The sequence below is a fragment of the Amphibalanus amphitrite genome, unplaced genomic scaffold, assembly GCF_019059575.1.
Source record: "Amphibalanus amphitrite isolate SeventyFive unplaced genomic scaffold, NRLGWU_Aamphi_draft 000286F_arrow, whole genome shotgun sequence".
Classification (NCBI taxonomy): domain Eukaryota; kingdom Metazoa; phylum Arthropoda; class Thecostraca; order Balanomorpha; family Balanidae; genus Amphibalanus; species Amphibalanus amphitrite.
In genome coordinates this window covers 521,244-542,949 of record NW_024881781.1, presented here as the reverse complement: position 1 = coordinate 542,949, position 21,706 = coordinate 521,244, and the positions used below count along the sequence as shown (strand labels likewise).

The window sequence follows — 21,706 nt, the reverse complement described above, 5'->3', positions numbered from 1 at the left end:
AGCGCGCCTTCTTCAAAAGCCTTCTGCATGTTTTGCATCACTGAACTCTATAATGTTCTGTTAATGTAATGTTACAGTTTTGCATGCATTGCAAACTATATTGCAAATGTTTTTGCAGTTGTTGGTTGTGCACAATCGACAGATTTGTTTTGTCATTATAGAGTTCAGTGGATTTGTCACATAGTTCTATGATATATTTGAAAACGTTCATATATAAGGTAATTTATTAGGTAATATAAATGTTAGTCCTCTTATAAAACTGTGAGGTGCTTTGCTAATTTCTTGTTTTGTTTTGTTCACAGGCCAGAGGCCATTATTATGAAATAGAATCTGAGCTGGCTGTGAGTTTTATTCCTAATTCTGAGCCAAAAAAGGCGCTGACGGATGCATTCCCATTAACCATGCGTGTAGTTTTATGATAATGAGAAGCCGTTTTATTTGGCTCAATTTTTTTTTGCTGCCAATAGATAGTATAGTTCAATTGTATTTTATAACAATGGCCTCAGGTCCTATATTGATACCTAGGTATGCAGTGTGAGTGTGTGATTGCAAGCTGAGGCTGTGTATATTTTACCTATGTGTGCAGACTGCAAAGCATTAAAGGTCTAACGTCTAAGGAATATTATTTGTTCCCATTCAACACCATTTTGTGACTGCCAGCATAGATAGCTTAAAATAAATGCAGTATTATGACCACCAGGCACCAATGCCATGATATGAATTTATCCAGTCAAGAGTGTGAGTAGTTGCGTACCTAAGTACGTACCTACATTCATTGTAACTGATCTAACTTCAAGATTGTCAAAACTTTACTCTGTGTGTTTCAGGGACCATGTTCAATAGGAGTGTGCCAGGGTTCCACCGACTGGACACTGATCTGCTTGGAAGAGTCTGCAGTGCTGCAGAGGGTGATGAGCTGGCTGACTGCATCTCTTGGTCACAGACACAGGGATCTTCTCAATCATCAGGAGCAGCTGAAGCTCCTGCTCATGTGTCAAAGCCTGCTCCAGTCAGCCACAATCCAGCTCCTGGATCTGATGAGGAAATCCTCCCTCCTTCCATTGAGGACTCGTCCCCAGCACTCCAGTCCTCACAGCTGGTGCAGGATCCCTCACAAGACTCTCCAGTAGTATGTGTCTCTCATTACTCCAGACCTCCAGCAGCAGCTCAGCCAGCTCTGAGTAGTGTTCTTCCCAATCCAGATCCCAACGCTCCATCTCCTGTGTTACATCGACCATCTGTGGCAACCTCGTCAAGGCAGACAGATGGCCAGCGTGTTGGTACTTCCAGAGCAGCCAGAAGAATATTCCATCAGTCAGCCACAGAAACTACCTCTACTTCTGGGACTGCTGCTGCCCAGAAAAGGTCAACTGCAGTACCAACTTTCAATGCAGCTGCAGCATCCGCCAAGTCTGTTCAGACCCAATCAGGTCGCCATTCCTCGCCCGGCTCGGAGCTGGAAGACTCACCGCCACCTGTGCCGCGTTTGTCCCCGGTGCTCGGCACACAGAGGTCGCCGGTGCTCCGCCCTTCCCGTTCCCCGGTCCTGAGGCCGACACGGCGCCTCCGGCCGGCAACCGAGACAGTGCAGATCACAGATGTGTCGAAATATGATACACGAGTGTCCGATGCCGCCGCTAGTGTAGCTAAAAGTGCTACCGAAGTGTCGGAAGACGCATCCCCTAGTGTGGCCAAACAAGCCACTGAATGTGCTACTGAATGTGCTACTGAGAAGCCCAAGAGCACCACCAGTGTGTCTTTGATGACTTCTAGAGAATCCAAATCTGCTCCATCGTCGTCTAAACACACCCAGCCGGAGATCCAACCGCGCCTCGCTCAGAAGACGACGGTCGGCGAGGGACCGTCCTCGGCAGGCTCCTCTCCGGTAATCGAGCGTCGCCGCAGACGTAGAGGAAGAACCAATTCCGCCTCCGGGGCAGGGTCTGCGGCACACAGAACAGATGATGCCACCCGTATGTCTACCGACCGGACCGAGGAGACTCCGATGGGTGTCAGGCCGGCCGCTGTCGCCGTCTCCAGAGTGGAGGACGTCACGCCGCTGTGTGCTCCAGATCCTGCTCTGGTCAGCCCAGCGGTGACCCGCCGGTCGGTGGACAAGGCTCCCCGCCGACCGGGTCCCGTCAGGCAGCTGTTCCCTGCCTTTGAGGCGTCTAGAGCGACTGGAGTGCCAGGCCCGTCCGCGGGCCGTGCAGCCTCTGCTGGAGTCCGCTCTTCTATGGCATCTGAGCTACCAAGGCAACCTTCTCATGAATCTCCCAACAATCCTCGTAACCCTGAAAACTCAAGGGAGACATCCAACACCACAAACGAAACTAGCAGGACGGGTGGTGATCGCTCTCACGTCTCTACACCACGGAGACCGGCCGGTGGCTCCAGCGGATCCCGGTGCCGGCACCCTTCAGGTGACAGCGCCCAGACCACCAAACGGCGCCGCACGCTGCTCTCGGTCGACGAGGAGCTGCGGAGCGGCCCGGGACGGGAGCCGGAGCCGGTGCCGACTGTGTCCAGCCAGGAGCGGCTCCGCTGGCTGAGAGCAGTCACCGGAGCCGACCGGACTGTGCCGCAGGCGGTGGTGAGTGGGGCCGGACCGGCAGAGAGAATGGTTGGGTAATAAGCTAGAGCGTAGATAAATAATTGTTGAGAATAAAGTTACCACTAGTCACTAATAATATTTAAGAGAGTCGGAACTGGAATAGCGTAGAGGCATTGCAAAATAAGCAATCTTTTGTATGATCTCTCGCACCACCGTAACATTTATATGCTCGTAAAAGTGAGCACCAAGTGGTGATTTGCCTTATTTTCCTCGTTTTCGTCTAGTTGGCTTCGCCATTCTCTGTCACCTATCGTACACAACAGCTATCATTAGCAGACACTATCACATCTCTGGTTCTTCGCAGACAACCGACCGCCGCGCGTCGGACTTTGTGCGTCAGCTGCGCCGTTCTGAAGTCACCCCGGAGAAGACAGCCGCCGAGCCGGAGGTGCCGCCGTCAGGGAGGAAGCTGCCACCGAAGCGCCGTGGTCTGGTACAGCGGCTGCGCAGGGTGCTGAAACGCAGCGGTGCCTTTGTCAGGATGAGTCGGCATAGGACCGGCGGCGCCCCCGATCAGGTATAAGTGCGGAGGATGGAGCTGAGATAGACGGTAAAGGGCTTAGCTGGCTAATGAGGCTAATCTGGATTAAGGTTTTATAGAAGGTTGTTTTGCTTTTTTATAATGCTTGTAAGAAGTGTTTTCATTTGCATGGACCTCTTGTGAAATGTGGTAACCCCAAACCTGTCTCCAATTTCCTATTCAGCGAATTGTTACTTTTTCTTGTTTGACCTCATAGAACTGGCACTACATGTTTCAATGTTTTATTCATAGCACTAAGATCTTGAAAGGAAGATCAATTGATATTTTGTCGCAATGAAAAGTTTTCTTGAATGGCTTTATCCAACACAAAATATGACGAGCTACCACGACATCCAGCTGATCTACCTCCCACTTATGTCTGTCTATCCGCCAGGGCTGCCTGCGTGTGTTTGTCGAGCGCTGTGAGCGTCAGGTCGGCGCCCGCATGGTGCTGGGGAGGACCGCAGACCCCAGTCGGTCCTCTGGTGACCCCGGCCGGTCCTCTGGTGACCCCGGCCGGCCCTCTGATGACCCCGGAGAAGGAACGGTGCAAGTGCTGCTTGCCAATGGTGCTGACCTACCAGCGGTCAGCGCTGGAGACACTCTGCTGCTCCACCCGCCCTGGTTAGTGGGATCCGAGACTAGACATTAAAACTACGAACTGCATTTATCTGATGGCAAAATTAGAGTTCTTATTGGCCTATATCCATCTTCAGTCTCGCCAATATTTTCAGTGTGTCTATTATTATTGTCTAGGTACAGCGTCTCTAGACCTAGCTAGCTGTCGAAATATTTTTCAGTTGTGTTAGCTGGCTCGTCTAACCTGCAGTTAACTGCAGCTGTTTTTAAATACACTCGTACCCCTCTGCTCCCCGTCAGGCAGCGTCTCCAGGTGTCTGAGGGCCCTCCGGTGCTGCTGCCGATAGGCGGCGCTAGCGTCGAGCCGGGCCCGCCGCCCCCGCCCCCGCCAGTCGTATTCGTGGAGCTCACTTGTCCCTGTCCCGACGGTAAGTCAAAAGGTCTTGAGAAAACATAGGAGATGGAGGGATGCCGGATGCCTGAGGCTACGAGGCCAATGCTGTTAGGGATGTTCGGCTATCATGTTTTTTTTTTTTACAGTAAATTTGTGATAATTTGCGTAGCCAGTCGACTTACTTACAGCGACGCCATCATAGATCAGCTTCAACGTTATACCTGATAACGCCGACCGGTAGGTATGGTGCATTCATTTTCTCTAGCTTTTGGAAATGGTGATGGCGATTGGTTTGTTTGACAAGGATCGATGTGTTTTCTTTTCAGACGCTCCTCTGCCCGCCCAGTGTCTCCGTCCGTTTCCACGGACCGTCTCACCCTCCCGGCAGCCGCTCACCCAGAGCCACCTGACGACCGTCCGTGAAGCAGTATCTGCAGACTGTCCGCTAGATGACACTACGATCCTCTCCGCCCTGGGCTGCGGCGGTGACGTCGTGAACACGATCGACGCGACGGTTCTGCACGTCTGTCAGTACAGGTGTGCTGGAGTTCATCAATTAGTCCTCAATTCTTATAGTTATGTAAGCGTTAAGTTTTCGACCTTATGTCGTGGGACAGTTTACACGTGTCTGCTAGCGAAGTCTCAGTTTTAAAAAGGAGTATTTACGCAGTGTAAAATGGCTCTGACATTTCCTCACTATATTTCCATGAGGAAACGTGTACATATCACCACTCGTCACACACCTGCCTGCCTCACGTCGTCACCTGCCTGTCTCACGTCGTCACCTGTCTGCCTTCAGCTCTCCTCTCACGTTCACCTTCGCCCGTCAACTAACCCCCTCCCTTCGTCACGCTGACCTCTGACCTGTCCCTCCGCCCGTCAGATGTCCGGCCGACAGTCAGACTTCTGACGGTCCCGAGGAGGACTGGTGCTGGTCACTACTGGTGCGGGACGGGGCCGGTACGGTGGCTGAGGTGGTGGTGCCCGCCCCTCTCGTCAGGAGGTACAGGACGCTGGTCCGGTCTGGGACCCGGCTGCGGCTGACGGGACTGGTAGTCAGAGAGAGGACTACCAGTGATCAGTGAGTCAGGGGAAAGGCGAACGAATGGGAACACAGGTAGTCCGTGAGCGAGAGGAAAGAATAAGGGAGAGCCGAGAGGCCAGGACACCAGTGAAAGTAGGGTAAGAGACCAGTCGAGCGGCAGTTGTTTTATCCAGTCTAAGTGACCACGAGAGTAAGATCATCAAATGACCTTTATATCAAGCACAGTGTACGAACAATTTTGTTCACTGCATTATTAGGCGTTGCCTCGTGTATCCTCTATGATGTAAAGATAAGCATTGAATGATGCTTGCAATGAGTTGGTGGTATACTTGCCGTACCACTCTGACCTCTCTGTGACCTCTGTCCTCCGCAGGCATCCGGCTCTGGCCAGCATTGTGGTCCGTCTGACGGGCGGCGCCGACCCCGGCTTTACCTACATCCTCCAGGCGCTGTCCAACGACAGCCAGCTGACCGAACTGCCGGGGAGGACCGTATCGGCCGGCGGTGACCCCGGCCTCCTCCCCGAGCCGTCCTCTGGCGGGGGTCTCCCCCGGTCTGCCCAGGACCCGCCAGTCATCACTGAGAACCTCCCCCGGTCTCCCAGAGACCCTCCGTCCCCCACGGAGAGGGGTCCGTGCGACCCCAGTCCCTGGTGTTACTCCACACTGACCGGGGAGGGCGGGCCGCCAGCTCCCGCTGCCCCGGACTGCCGCCTGGACCTGGCCTGCCGTCTGCTGGCCCCCCTGGACGGCGCTGTGTTGGTGCTGACAGCTGACGGTCCGCTGAGGCTAGAGCTGCAGTCAGACGCGGCGCTGATGATGTTACCCGGTCAGACGGCCCTGCTGAGACATGTCTGGAGGAGGGACGCACGGATGGCGGTGGATAGGTAAGACATCGGCGAGTGGGCAAAGACTCGTGAAAATGAGAACTGTGGAGGCAGCCGCCAAAACCAGTGAGCCTTTGCCGCTACTGCCGCTCTTCGTTCCAGGAATATATGCTTACATGCATCCATATTTATCTTACACTTGAAGGGTAGGTAAAGGAAGCGCAATTTTTGCATAAAAATCTGCAGTTTTTCGGACGTTTTCGCCTTAACAGCGATACACCTTTCGCAGGTACTCGTCAGTGGAGCGGCGGGACGCGGTGACCGTGCCACCCCCAGGGACACCCCTGCCGCCCCTGACGGCGGCCGCCCAGCCCGACCAGCTGGTGCATGTGTCCGGTGAGTCGACATGAAAATCATCGAAAGTCAATCAAAGTCGGGTGTCTTTGTCTTGGTGTCTAAACTTCCTTATATGCCTTTGTTTCGACGTTGGATTTTGAGGTTTGCTGCTGGCGTCCGAACGCTGTGCTGTGTTTGGTTGTTTCAGGTCAGGTGGCAGGCGTGGACGAGCAGTGTGCGTCCGTCTGGCCGGCCTGCTCTGAGTGCGGCTCCGATGATCTGGCAGAGACATCTAGCGGCCAGTTGTGTCACTTCTGCTGCCTACCGCCGCCGTCCGTTGTCAACAGAATGGAACTGAAGGTGAGCTATGAGTCATGCCAGGCATGACTGTCGCGGAGTTTCGGCTATCTGTAAAATCAGCTACAGTGTGGGGCGTGGGCGTTGCGATTCGATTGCGATATTTGTCCCATAGCGGGCTAGTCTCCGTCAAGCAGCGGCAAAATTTCCTGTCCCGTCTCGCGTGCATCCTCGACTGCGGTTCACTTTGTCGGCGAACGTCCAGCAGTCACGCTACTGCGGACAGCGCTGGACTGTTTTTAACGACGTCTTTCGTGCTCCGATTCTGACATGACATGAATCTTGAGGCATACCATATCCGTCTATTGTTTTTGTCCTGGTTGAACTTGAGGTTGTGGTTGTGATCTTTGTTTCGTGCTAGCTCTGGCATCTGCCTTTCACTTGCCTTTCATGACTGCACGGCGTTCTTTGGTATACTATTTGTCATGAAAACACCGAAGTTTCTTTCCTGATGCGCATGAGTTTTCTGGATGGTTTAATCCAGATTCAGAATATAGTTTTGCCTGTTTAGCCCTGTGTGTTTCTTCCCACTTCCATACCATCCTTCGTTCTCTCAACTCGGTACCCTTGTCTACAGGTGGAGGTAGCGTGCCCTGGCCTGGGTCGGAGTCGAGTCTTCGTGCAGCTCTTACAGAGCACGATAGAAGGTCTGCTGGGACGGTCATCGGGCGACCCCGACCAGGTCAGTTGACTGGGAGAGGTCACAGGTCATGCAAGATTGCGACCGGGTCAGTTCGGAATCGTTTTCAGGTTATATTTAGTAAGGCATCTGTAGAAAACCTGACTTTTCACGTGCAGGTTCATCAAACAGGTCAAACAGTGTAGATTGTAGAGCTTATCACACATTGCCGCACACCTATTTCAATTTTCATCGCCCTGTAAACATCAAACATACTGCAAGGGCACAACCTGTCAACATTCTCCCGGGCAGTGCTCCTCCAGGGCGGTTTTGAAGTTGATACTAACGGCAGTTTATTGTAAAGACTCGCCCGATAGAGCTAGGTCCTTTTGTCTAGTTCAGTTCGCACCAGTGGCCGTTCTATTCGCTCGGCCGGAAAGGTTACCTTCTGGAACAATTACGACCGCCAAACGACACAGGAAATGATATCCAATAGATCGAAGGAGCTTTCCGGCTGATGACCTCAGGTCTATTCGGAAGTTGAGCTGAGCCTGTCAGTTGGTCGGTAGAACCATTAGATGTTGATCTTTTCAATCTTCCATTGCGACTAATTGACCAGGCTGCCTTTAGACATCAAACGCCCTGAATGATAATCAACACGGTAGTCCAGTTATATTAATTACAGAGATGCATCTTTTCCTTGCTTTCTATAGCAGGGTAGGTTCTAAGAATCATTTACCGTTGTCGCCATCGGCTTAGTCACATATCTAATGACCGAAAACAGAGGGTCAGCTGCCCCAAAACAAGGCTCGGCCGGCGACTACCTCGTGCACGAGCAGGCTTTCCGAATATGTATGCATCGAAGCCAGACAAATGTATTTAACTTGCATAATGCATATGTATACCAATTAGTTGTGGGATCCAGGGTGTCATTTCGTGCGTTGGCTTTTGCTGGAATGTAATCGTTATGATCTTTAATGGTAAAGGTAGAGCGTTACCGTGTGTACCGTCGATATTTCCCGGACATTTCCATCGCAATTCTTCTAAAAAATTATCTTCGAAATGAAAAGGTTTGCACGCGCTATTATGTCAACGATTGTGGTTGGGCATTTACGCGACCGGTTTAGCACACGCCTACGCATTATAGTTCCAATGATAGCGCATGGTGGTTAGTTCGTTTTTTTCTGACAGAAAAGGCCATATGCACCCAGGAGTGCACGGCATGCAGTCCTCGGCAGGCGTGTTTTTGATGGTCGATTTAAATGGTCTCGAAGGTTTGCACTTGACAGCTAGAAGTGGTTGAGGTATGGGTTGATATATGGTCTGACGACAATAAAAACAGTAGTTATAGCATTAACCTTAGTCTGTGCATGGATAAGATAGTGCGGCTGTGCATGGATAAGATAGTGCGTCTGTGCATGGATAAGATATGTAGCGCAAGATAACGGACTATTAGTTAGTTAGTCATATTTCAGTTATAATTATCACCACGGATTAATGTAAGTACTGGCGATCGAAAGGGAGCGACGGGATATTATTAAACGCGCTTCTTAAAGCTCTATTTACGTACCCATGGGTACATTTTTTATCTACGCGTGTACCATGAAATCATCTTCAATGTTATTATTCATCCGTTTCTCGGACTGACAGTGAGCACTTATCTCTATCGGATTTTGACTGAACAATAGCGCCGTAATCATAAAGTTTCGTGCGAACATCTCAGTTGTTGAAGTTTATTTTGCAAGTAACTGAATTTTAGCTGACGGCGAGGTTTCATGGCATAGTAATGCCGTTCGATAATCTCTTTCAAATATATATATATATATATATTATATATATATATATATATATATATATATATATATATATATATATATATATATATATATATATATATAAATTTAGTTTATGTTTACCAGCAATCGAACGGCTGCTGACACTAAAAAAAAAATGACGTGATAGCTGGCTACTCCCTTCTCTTTTTCAAGCACTTTCCCCCTCTGTCGCAGGGTTACGAGCTATCCTCGGTGCTCGGTCTCGACCTCACCGACCTCTGTTGTGTGGTCACCAGTCGACAGGCGCACACCATCGGTCTTCACCAGATTCGACTGTAGCGACAGTGGAAACATGGTTACCTGAAGCGGGCGCGACTGTGGCGTCGGTGATATCCAGGTTGTGACAGGGTTTTTATCCTAACCGGCTGCGACCACGACGTCGGCTGTGATCGAATTCGGGAAGCTTGTAACGGGGCGAACTGGCCCACCGTGACTGAAAGTGACATGTGACGTTGAACTAACAGATGGTGACGATAGTGAGTCTTATGTTCTACGTCAAAGTGATAAGAAGTACAATTATGATATTGGAGATGATGCAATGCTGCACTCGCCTGTTCGTTGTAGGCATTCAGTGTCACAGAAGTGACAGATGATGCTTCAGATTATTGCGATTTTGTTTCCTGTCGTTGCTATTAGGCAAGGGTACAAACATCGTTATTTAAGTCGTCGAGATCTTCCTTGCGTTCTGGAAATTGTATTGTTTGTTTAGCTCAGTGCATTATTTGTTGAACATAACGAATACATTTATTTTAACAAACTTTTTGGCAGGTTTTACGTTTAACATGGCTTATTAACCCGCTCACCGTCAAACACTTCCATGAAGTGGTAACCTTCTTAAATGATGACAATTAAATATTTAAATTAACGTCAATGCGTTGTGTTTCTAAAAAAATATAGTTATGTCCATTTCGGATATTGAACATGCATTCATAAATCGATGCCTTACATGTAGGTAGGTATGAAATGGTCTCTATTGTGATTAGGTATGAGTTCATGAGTTAAAGTCATCTTCGCCCGCTATGAGTCCATGAGTTTAAGTCACCTGCGCCTGATACCTATCTTTAGGCCTTTAAAACGCAGGAAGGTACCATCGCATGTGTTATGCGCGATGTTGTATGTTTCCGGTAAAAATAAATGCAACTATGGACTTCTATCCATCAGAGGTCTGTCGCGCAAGAAAAAACAGAAAAACCTTGCTTACCTACTACTACTTTCTTGGTAGTCTTGACTCTTGACTGACCATGCATTTGTTTACGTTGTCACTCGCCGTCGGAAGTGTTGGTTTCGTTAAATAAAACAACAGGAAAAGTTTGCTATGTTTCTTAGCTGTAATCGCATAATGCATGAGCCCTTTTCATCGGATTTCCTTGACATCTTCTGTGGAAAGGTGCTGCTCGTGACGCTGTGGCTTGTCGCATAAGAATTCACGGCGGGCATGACTATTTTATTTTTACATTTCGGTGTCTTGCTTTGTGATAATAAACACCACAATGCAAGAAGAGTGTTAGCGGCGCCAAGGTGTATTTCCGAGGATCCATCCTGCTTTAGCGTATGTGGACCATGTTTTGGAATTGCTAGCAAAAGGGTAATTTTTCTATAAAAAAGTGCCTCTGGGATTACACAATGCACATGCCCGAGTGGTCGAACATATATGTGAGTGTAAGGATCTATCGAAGCAGCTACCGAATCCTTAGAGACACATTTACTACCACACTTTGCGTAGTTGATTTTTGGTGTTGCGCCTCACATATCATGTGTCAGTTGTCACTTGTGATGAGTCACTTGACATTGGCAAATATTTGTAAGATGCGTCATGAGTGAGGGCTCTGCATAGCTTTTAAGTATGTACATATGTCAGTATCAAGAGCCTATAGCGCCTTGTCAGCAACACATGTTTCATCTTGTGTCACCCCCACACATACCACCGGTAGGTAGGTAGGTACTGATACCACTCCGTGTGTTGCACTTCAGACGGCCGGTCTCTGGTGGAGCCCCGTCACATCCCGTTCGATACGCTCTGCATCACGATAAACACTTCAGAGTGGTCTTGTGTGGAGAATTTTGCCCCCCCCCCCCACCCCCACACACACAGCACCCAGGGAAATCGGTAGAGATCGAAGCCTGTAGGTATCGATAAGGTTTCTCGGCCACTGTGATCCAGATTACCGAACACAGCTCACAACTCACCACGTACGACTGTTATTTTAAGTTGTTCAGTTGAGACGCAGACCTTGCATCGTCGGAATACTAATAATAAATATACTAAGCCCAGGCGTCCTTTTTAAGAATCTTTGGAAGACCATCACCGTCTTTTAAACTCCTCCCCCTATTGCGAGGCCCGTATATCTTATGACAGCCGTGGATGGAATGGCGGATGACCCTTGTTAGAGCCGACCGCGACCTTCACCGATTGGAATAGCACCTGTCCTCGTGCACGGGCCGTTTCGGGTGTGTGCTGAACAGCTGGAGTGCCTATCAGTGAATCACAGATATAGCGCCGTGACATGGCCGTTATCAGTGCCGCCGTGACGGCAAGGGTCAGAGAGATAAAAAGGTTCTCGAAGAGATTGATACAGATGGCATCATTGATCATTGACATTTGGTGACTGACGCTGTATAGCGATGCACCTGTAGTTGGTCTTCACAAGGCTACTTTTCTCCATTTGGGAGTATGGCATTCAAAAGCTAGAAGTTGGGCAGATGGATCGCTGACTGAGTGTGGAGTCCAAATATCGCATGGAAATAAAATATCGTCCGAACAAGCACCTACGCCGTCCGAGTTAGCAAGATGACTGATTCACAGCCGGACGGCCCTAGCGGCGGCACAAAGGTAAATTTTTTGTCTTACCTCTGAAGTAGGAGGTAGGTACCTTAACCTACCTGCCCGCATCTGAGGGTACTGATTAGTGATTAGCTTAGTATGTGTAATACTGCATAACATTTAGTTTCCTGGTGTAGGGCAGGTAAGGAAATGGCACGGAACATTTTTTTTTTTTACCAGGTGGGCTGCGATGTTAGAAAAGGCATGCCTATGTTGGTGGCATTTAGGGGCATTTTTTAGATATGTTACAAATCACTTTTTCAGAATTGTATACTCATTTACAGTGTTGAACTGCTTATTTTTAATAATCTTCCATTTATGAAATAATGCAAAGGAATTGAAAACAGGAGTTACCTACTTGCGAGGATTAACCCTCGCATGTGTAGGGGGGGGGGGGGTCGGATGGACCCCCCCCATGGTTTTTCGCGAATAACTCGCGTAAAAAGCGGCCGATCGCGACGAAACTTTCAGTACCCTCGCATTGATCAATTTTACACCTACCCTGAAAATTTCATGACCCTGACCCAAATGACCTTTGACCTGTGACCTCTTTTCCGAGACCATGTTTGGCCGGAATCGCGATTTGGCGTACGTCGGCTCGCATTAGCCGCGTGTTTGCAAGCTTTTCGTGGTTTCAAACGTTCAAAGATGTGATTTGATGTTGCTCCCATGCATTAGGGTGGGTGTCAAGGTCACCTGAAGGTCAGGTCAGGCCATTGACCTTTGGTGACCTCGGGTGACCTCGGTTCACTTTTTCGAGTTTTACATGTTTCTAGGCTAGTTTTTGGAGCTGAATTCGAATTTAGCGACCATTTGAACATTTACGAAGTAGTTTTGGTGCCTTCGTAACATATTACGAAGCTGTCAGAGGCGGTTGACACGTACTACGAATACCCGTCACGACGCCTACTGGTTGACCTGACCTGACCTGACCCGACTTGGTCTAAATGCTTAAAGACATCATCTGTGATCAAAACTAACACGATATTCGTGATCAGCACCCCGAAAAACCCCTTAGCAGCCACACTTTACGACTTTCTAATAGGTCCCGATTTTCCCGACTTTGGGTCATTGACCTGACCTGGAAGGTCAACCAATGACCTAGGACCTTAAAATTGGGTATCATCGGCTTCCTCTCGTCACGGGCAACACGCTCGTTTTTTCCGCGAAGCTCTAGCTCGATCAGGGGCCAAACGGCAAGGGGGGGTCCAACCGACCCCCCCCCCCCCTACACATTAGAAGCTGGAAAACGCCGCACACATGCGAGGGTTAATCCCAGGAACCAGTGGGCACAGTAGGTGCGCCGTGCGAAACACAAGGAGGATAGGTTAGAATAGGCTCCGTAAGTTAGACCTCACATTAATGCCACGCAGTTATGTTTTTTCGCCAAAGTGTACGAAAACTTCGGTTGTAACGCCCCTTTCCCATGAACGACCGAGTTTTATGTTCCTTTGCCTTACGCCCTTATTATCTTTACAACTGTCTCTGTCTGTCTGTGTCTGTCTGTAGCTATCTATCTATCTATCTATCTATCTATCTATCTATCTATCTATCTCTCTATCTATCTATCTATATCAATTCTACACATGTGAAAATTTCATAAAGTTCGTTCAAGGTCAGGTCATCAGGTCACTTGACGTTATCTCCCCTCATAAAAATATCAATGTCTCCCATAGCTACAAGTCAACGAGTAAATGATCGCTTTGAAATTTCATCGATTGCTAAGAGCAATAGCATGTACAAAATCTATATATCAGAATTTTGGTATCGATGACCATAAGGTCAGGTCAATTTTGCGACCTCCCCATTATGTATAAGTCAATGGAAGAAAATTGAAATGCGCCGCTTTTGGACGAAAGCCATTAAAAACACTCCCAAACACTGAATTACAAGTAACTTAGGCACACTGAACATGAAAATGGTGTCAGTGGCCCCTGTTTATGCCCCTGAGGTCATCTCAGTTCACGAATGCTATCTAACAGTTTTTCGCAAATACCTACCTTTTGATAGAGGCATGCTAGAGCGATGAAAAGTGAACATGCATTAGATGTGTCCAGCTCGACGATACGGATCGACTGATACGCAACTCGACCAATTACAGTCAGGTCATGACCTTGACCAGAGGTCAAATTTTCAAGTTGACCTTTCAAGGTCAAATTATAGTTCATTCGATGGGTCTTGACGAGTGGAACACGATGTTGGCAAAAGTAGCATCGCGCAAGGCTTGAGTCATAAGTTATTGCAGAAAAACTTTCCGAAAAAAATCGGCTTTTTTGGCAGTTTTTGCCCCCCGCCGGCAAAACCGTTGACGTTAGGTCAAATCTGAGAGAATTTTTCAGAAGGGGCGTTATAGGGCTATCGAATGCGCTTTTCCGCAGCGCTCTAGCTCTTATGGTTCCCGAGTTATGCGTTGGCTTCTTGGAAATTGTCGACATTCGACCTGAAAATCGGCGAAATTTTGCCTTCAATAATGACATCTGGTGACCTGACCTTTGACCTGAACAAAAAGTGACTGAAGTAATTTCGACATCATTTTTGGCGCTCTTTCGAACGCCCCCTTCTGCGTATCGCTACGCGGCCCAGGAGCTGAGTTAGAAGGGGGTGTTCAACCCCCCCCCCTCAGCAGGGTGTGGAAGTCCAGGTGGGGCGCGAGTTAATCTCCTCGTTTCTTGTCACAACAGAAGTTGCCGTCATCTCCGCTCACCTGCGAGGAGCTGCAGCGGCTGCATCTGCAACTACTGGATTGGGATCACGTTGCCGTGCTGCAACGTCAACAGCAGCTAGCTGCGTTGGGCCAGTTGGAGGGTCTGCTGGTGGACAGGACGGAACTGACGCCCAACGAACTGCAGCTGTGGGTGCTCCGGCTGACCAACAGAACTAAGAACGGGCCGGGCGTACCGGCCGTGAACGGAAGACCTCTCAGGCATAACATTCGCGACCGTGAGCCAATAGAGGTGTTTAGTACGGAACCAGAGGAATTCGGCGTGACCAAGACGGCCGTTGTGTACAAGGTCACCGAAGATGAGATCTTCATAGTCATTGATAATGGTGGAGAGCTCATCCCGGACACGATTGTGGATATCAAAAGATTGGACGATGATTCAATGCACAGGAAGATGCGTAGCATCGTGAGGGGGCTGGATGGCATCTCTGGAAGAGCTCGCCGACTGCGAGCAGTTCTGTTCGGCGAGTGGCCGGTAGAATCCTCAGCTGAACTGCCGGCGAAGCTTATCAACGCAAACGGAAGACTGGACTTCCACAGCACCGAGTTGAACCAACTTCAGCGCGACGCGGTGGAGTTCGCTGTCCGTCAGAAGCATCTGGCCGTCATCCACGGTCCTCCCGGGACCGGAAAGACCACCACCATTGTCGAGATCATCCTGCAGCATCTGAAGATGGGCTGTCGCATTCTGGCGTGCGCCGATTCCAACACGGCCGTGGACAACATTCTCGAACGACTATCCAAGAAAAACTCCCTCCACAACCTTGACCTCCGCATGGTACGTCTCGGACATCCAGCCCGCATCAGGGAATCTCTGCTCCGCTTTTCGCTTGACAGAGTGACTGAGACTCTCGGTCGCAGTGCAGGCCACCGACATGGTAAAAGGGGCAGGTCACTGAGGAAACTGGCCATAGAGACGTCCAACGTTGTTCTCTGCACACTTGCTAACGCCAGCAGAGATGGCTTGCTGGGAGCACCCGGGCGTCGAGGCCTGGGTGCGTTTGACCTGGTGGTGATCGACGAGTGCTCCCAGTCGGTGGAGGCCGCCTGCTGGCTGGCAGCGCAACGGACCGGGAAGCTGTTGCTGGCCGGCGATTACCACCAGCTGCCTCCGACCATCATCAGTCAAAAGGCGGCGTGCCGCGGCCTGGAAGTCTCCCTTATGGAGCGTCAGGTGAAGCTGCACGGAGCGCAGGTCATACGCATGCTCTGCACCCAGTACCGGATGCACGAGCTGATCCAGCAGTGGCCGTCGCAGCAGTACTACGGCGGCCATCTGAGGGCGGCGCCGGTCGTGCGCCACCACCGTCTGACCGATCTGCCCCGCGTGCGCCTCACGGAGGACACGGAGCATACCCTGGTGCTCATCGACACGGCCGGTTACGGGCTCACCGAGGCCAGACCTGATTACTCCGGCTCACGAAGCAACCACGGTGAGGCCGAGATCGTGGCAGCGCACGTGGGTGCCCTGGTGCATGCCGGTGTGCCCCCTAAGCAGATAGGCGTGATCACACCATACCGCGCACAGAGCACCCGTGTGCTTGACCTTTTATGCTGGCGCTATCTGGGGGAGGTGGACGTCCAAACCGTTGACGGTTTCCAGGGACGCGAAAAGGAGGCCATCATAGTGACCCTGGTCATCTCCAAGAAGCAAGGTCTCGGATTCGTAACAGACAAGCGTCGCATCAACGTAGCCATCACCCGCGCCCGGCGACAGCTGGTGATCGTCTGCGACACGAAACTCATGAGCCAAGACAAGGACGTTCGGTCGCTTCTTAAGTACATGCGGCGATATGGCAAAGTTTGGACAGCAAATGACTATAAAGACGATCTGAGCACGGAAGTTCGTGCTCGGCTTCGTGGTCGCCCAAGGAGCTAAATACCGCAACCTCCGCCATCCCGATCAGCCTGATACAAAGAGAAAGGCTCCGGCGAAACGCAGCACAAAGAAGATTTGAGGTGTTCTGCGACGAAGGGGGAACTCGGGGTCATTCCTCTACCCCAGCCTTCGTCTGTGTGTGATCACTAATTCACGTTAGTTTTGATTAACGGTCGACAAAGACGGTGACCTTGTCTGGTCGCATTGCCATGAAAATACGTTTATAAAGATAGATATTTGAGGTACCGTTCGTGAATGGAAATATGGTATTTCCGATTACCGCGAGTTGTATTGCCCGGGGTGTATGAATACCCCCTGGTGAGCTGGGCGAGGTGAGTCACGTCACGCGACGGACGTCGAAAATCATGCAGTGATCGCGCGTGCTTGCAGGCACTCGAGATGACGCATGTGCATGGTTGGTATATAATCGTGGTCGACGGTCGTGTATCCGGGTATAATCTGAGAGTTGATATTCGGACCGTGATTCTCCATCATGTGGGTGTAGTGTATGTGGCCAATAAAACAGATGACAACGGTGATGTTGATAATGATTGAAGTTTAGCCGATAAATACAGAAAGCTTAGACTGACGCAGGACCAGGAGTGTGGTGCTTGCATGAGACTTCAGCCGAACGCTGTTGACGAGAGGGTCACCTCAGGTAAACGTCCCCAGATTCCGGAAAAGCATCTCCGGAAAGCATCATGATGTAGATGGTAGCGTCGTAGCGCAGATGATTAGTTCCAAGAAGTAAGAAGCGTCCACTACGCACAAGAAATTGTCGGGAATATGTTTCGGTCGATAGTCGATACCTTTGCGGCACCTCTGGTTTGACAGCTTCAGGAAACAAGAACTCCGGTAGGCAAACCAGCACACGACCAATAGTCTGATTTATCCAATATCGATGTCAGCATGTCAGAGTCTGTCAGAGTAGGTAGTTCGCCGATAGAGAAATGGGACACTCGTTAAAATTTACTGACGAAATATATATATATATATATATATATATATATATATATATATATATATATATATATATATATATATATATATATATATATATATATATATATATATATATATATATACATATACATATATATATATATATATATATATATATATATATATATATATATATATATATATATATATATATATATATATATATATATATATATATATATATATGTCGTAGGCATCGGCTGAAATCCGGCATTTCATGAAATGCCTAACCTTGAACCTGCTTGCACCTACATAGCATATCAAACCATTAGACCTAGCCTTACGTGTTATGTGAAAAGTAAATTGGTTAGATAAGGTTAGGCTACATTAGGTAAGGTCGGGTTAGGTGTTGTTGTTTAGGTTTGGTGCTGAGCCAGCGCCAAATAATGCAACCCAAACATGGGATGAAATCCGGCATTTGACTTACTTTAGAATAATGCTTTATGTCGAGACCTTCAGTTACACGTTCCTTCTTAGGTAGGAATTATGTTGTGCCAAATCCCAATATCATTTTCGATGACGGTATCAAGGTACAGTTAACTAATTGCAGCATGGCAATAGGGAATAGGGTGGTGCAAGGAAATGAAATGATACATCGACAAGAAAATAAAGCTGCGCGTTTTAAAATTATGCTTTATCTTCGTTTTTAAATATATTCTAAGTTGCAGCTCACAATCTAAATACACTCGCTGCTTTCCGTTATACCTACGCTTGAAATCGTTTTAATCCTATTCGCACATCTGCACGAGTGCAGTCACAGTGTGCGAATTCCTTTGGGTTTAACGGTTCTCTTATCTGGCGTGATTACAACTTCTCTCTATCTCCACGTGTCAGGATTCACTCCTGTCACCATTTCATGATCAAACATCTGCGCATTTACAATCACGGATGCGTCAGTTTTAACGGAACTGACGCTGCAGTAAAAGCAGGGAAGCATCTTGACTTTCCTGTAGTGTGCTCTTTGGTTAGGTACTTGATTCTACCTAAATATCGATAACAAATCCTGTTTCCTTGCAGGTCATCAGTTCCGCCTTCATGAATCGAACATCCCGGCACTTGGACGTTTGTTCGCTGCACCAAATTGATCGTACATGGATACATTATAGCACTGCTAAGCATTGATCGTTTTACATAGATGTAAAATATTGGCATGGATCAAACAAAAGGTGTCTACATTAGTGGGCGAACGCAGCTTTTGCAAGACAGCTGGGCCGATTGGCTCGAGTAGAGAACTGGGATAAAAGTTAACGGAACGGTGGCGGCATGACAAGTAATGCCTAAAAGATATTTGCTAGCATAATCCATGACTGCACAATTCCTTGTGACAGCCATAACTCCACGCGATCACACTTACCTTATAACAAACTTAAACTTTGTTTTATAGTTGGTATAACAGCTCAATGCTCAATGCAATGCTATAACAGCTCAGAGGCTGGGCACGCCACCAACCCCAATCATCATCATTTCACTTAGGCAAACCAAGTTCTCATCGCGGCTTTGGCAATGGCGTGAAACGTTATAAATGCCATTGTGTGCAGAGGTCACCTGTGGTTCGTGTGATGCAGGGCTTCAGTGGAACATCGATCATTACATAGCATGTAATGCAGCAGTCACGTTGCATGTCATGCATCCTGGGACACGAATGGAAGTACGACCGCATGAAACTGCGGTTTAGTGAAAACGATGAAAAACTTGACATTCACTGTCATGCGAGTGTGGGAGTCACTGTTCAAAATAAAGACATTTCATGCCGCGACATACATCTACAGCACTTGTGTTTACTGTTTTGCTCCGTTTACAATGGAAAAAGTTCGTTTTCACAAACGTTGGAAACATTAAAGGGACCCTCCCACCTTCAAAAAGGTTGATGAATTGGCATGAAAGTGATGTCGCTCGGTTCAGAAAGAGCGAAAACGAATATCTACCAAATTTCACCGAAAAATATTCACCGGTTTTCAAGATATTAGACTTTTACTTTTGTTTACTTTTTGGTATCTCCGCTGTTCCTAGCGACTTTATTTGGAAGCAATAGTTTGGCAGCTGAAAGTGCGGCACTTGTTGCGCGCAAAGCAGCATATACCACCGCGTGCTACAAAACGTTTTAGTCAAACATTTAAAAATCGTTAGATCTGCGCTGCCGTCACACATTCAGAGGGGTATTCAAAAGCATTAGCCCCTCTGAATCCAAATGATGCAATTTTGAAATTCAATATTTCCGATTTAAGGCATCTCTCGATGTTGTGAGTGCCGAAACCGGTAATTGTGAGCCAGGGACCCCATTTTGGCTATCTCAACTCAAATCTAATGTTAAGGTGGGAGGGTCACTTTAACAATGGTATTCTCTGTTCGGACCGTGCATTTATCACAATTTTTTGCATTACGTAGGTAAATAGTGTCGTTATTGGATAAAGTTTTAATTTTTGCAGTGTAGGATATGCGCTTTGTTACTAAATCCTGGTCAGATTTATCGCAATGACATAATATATAAACATAAATAACATAAATAACTGTTTATACCTTTATGTAGGCAGATGCAGGTGCCTACTCTTCATCACAGTCATGTTAATTTCCCAAGCGAGTTCGCATCAAGCTATCCATTGGGCGACGACAAAGACATCAAGGTAACACACCATCACACCTCGCAAAGTAGATGTCTGCTTAGCAATTAATATCATTATAAGGTCATTGCGACAGCTGATTAAAATGCTAAATCGTTTACCGCGTCGTCATCTACCTGCGGCACGTTAAACTTTCGATCCAAATTATCACCGGTGAACCGGGCGCGGGCGAGGTCGGGTGGTGGGTCCGTGGTGTCATCCGCAACAAGCACTGCTTAGCGGGGCACCCGGGCCCAAAGCCACCCATTCAACCATTCGGACAAAATTTCTAAAAAAAAAAAATATCGCCAGCTGGCCGATACCAAGTCTGGATTCAAATAGATGAGATGGGTCTGATACCTAGGTACAGCCAGGAGGCAGGAATTAATATCACCGATGAGCGCTGATTCGGCGCAGACACTCATGACCTTTTCCTGTGTTTACCTTTTCCTGTCATTGGCTTCTGGTGAAGTTATTGTTCTGACTGCAGAGTGTGGCAGCATTTAGGAGAGCCGTTATAATCGAGCATATCCTCGTCACGCCCGACTATGAATGTGCTGGCAGTCTCTTGAATGGATGGGCGTTTGGTTACGAGCTGTCCAGTGCTTTCGCTTCAGCTAGCATGCATTGCTAGTCTCCAAATTGATACCAAAGGAGAGTTATTGGTCCACCCATCTCGTTCATACAGCATACTACTGCATGTACCGTTGAGTTGATTGCATATTAGAATGATGTTACGTTTCTCACCGAGCACCAGTTGCCTGGAAGGGTAGGCTGTGCCGCAGCACACACGGTCCCTGCGAGTGTGACCCTCTGCTCAGTGCTCACTATTAGCCACGCGACGCCTAAGTGCGTGATAAGCGCCACAACCATCACAGTCAACGAATAGCTTGTGAAGGGTGAGCGAGTATAACTCTGTAGTGAGTTCTGTCAACTCACGGAAACCACGAGTTTTATCGGTCGTTGTTGGTAAAATTCACGGTAATGTCAAATGTGTGCGGGTCCAAGTGCCTTTGCTCTTTGGATCATCGTCACGGAAAATTCGAGGCATAAGTTACAACCCAGCGTTTCAATGCTGGTTTCAAATGCGTAGTCACTGCTCGTTCCTTCCTAATTTAGGCATCTGCTCACAACCATTATAACAGTGCACAACTGCGCACGGGCAACCTCTGTTTGGACGCAACAAAATACGACGACGTGCCTTCAAACATCATGTTAAAACACAAACTGTCCTATTATGCCAATTTGTTGATGAGCTCGTTTGTAGAAGTAGCATGCCTATTTATATTCCTACATAATAATGCAGCTAGCGCAGCTCATATCTTTACTCAACGGATTCAGAAATAAGTTCAAGCTGGCTCCAAATCAGTGGCGGTGGAACACCTTCAACTAAGGGGGGGGGGGGGCACTGCCGACTTTTGGTCCCATTCTTTCCATGTAACGCCCATAGGGCTAATGTTCAAATGCCAAAATCAAAGGGGGCACGGTGCCCCAGTGCCCCTCCCCCCGTTACGCCGCCTATGCTCCAAACGTTTAATGTAACAGCTTTCGACCGAAAAT

General features: G+C 48.3%; 2 protein-coding genes across 2 annotated transcripts; both read left to right on the top strand.

Moving 5' to 3' along the window:
* Window positions 1–23: 23 nt before the first annotated feature.
* Window positions 24–10,603, top strand: LOC122387450. Its single transcript, XM_043377644.1, has 12 exons — window positions 24–218; window positions 828–2,593; window positions 2,919–3,131; window positions 3,529–3,758; window positions 4,014–4,141; window positions 4,434–4,644; window positions 4,991–5,188; window positions 5,526–6,038; window positions 6,268–6,374; window positions 6,523–6,674; window positions 7,249–7,353; window positions 9,300–10,603. The coding sequence occupies exons 2-12, from the start codon at window positions 833–835 to the stop codon at window positions 9,402–9,404; spliced, it is 3,723 nt and encodes a 1,240-aa protein (XP_043233579.1). The 5' UTR covers window positions 24–218; window positions 828–832; the 3' UTR covers window positions 9,405–10,603.
* Window positions 10,604–11,699: 1,096 nt separating this feature from the next.
* LOC122387443 (DNA-binding protein SMUBP-2-like) lies at window positions 11,700–17,136 on the top strand. Its single transcript, XM_043377636.1, has 2 exons — window positions 11,700–11,955; window positions 14,628–17,136. Exons 1-2 carry the CDS (start codon window positions 11,914–11,916, stop codon window positions 16,545–16,547), a joined length of 1,962 nt encoding a protein of 653 aa, XP_043233571.1. The 5' UTR covers window positions 11,700–11,913; the 3' UTR covers window positions 16,548–17,136.
* Window positions 17,137–21,706: the final 4,570 nt, after the last annotated feature.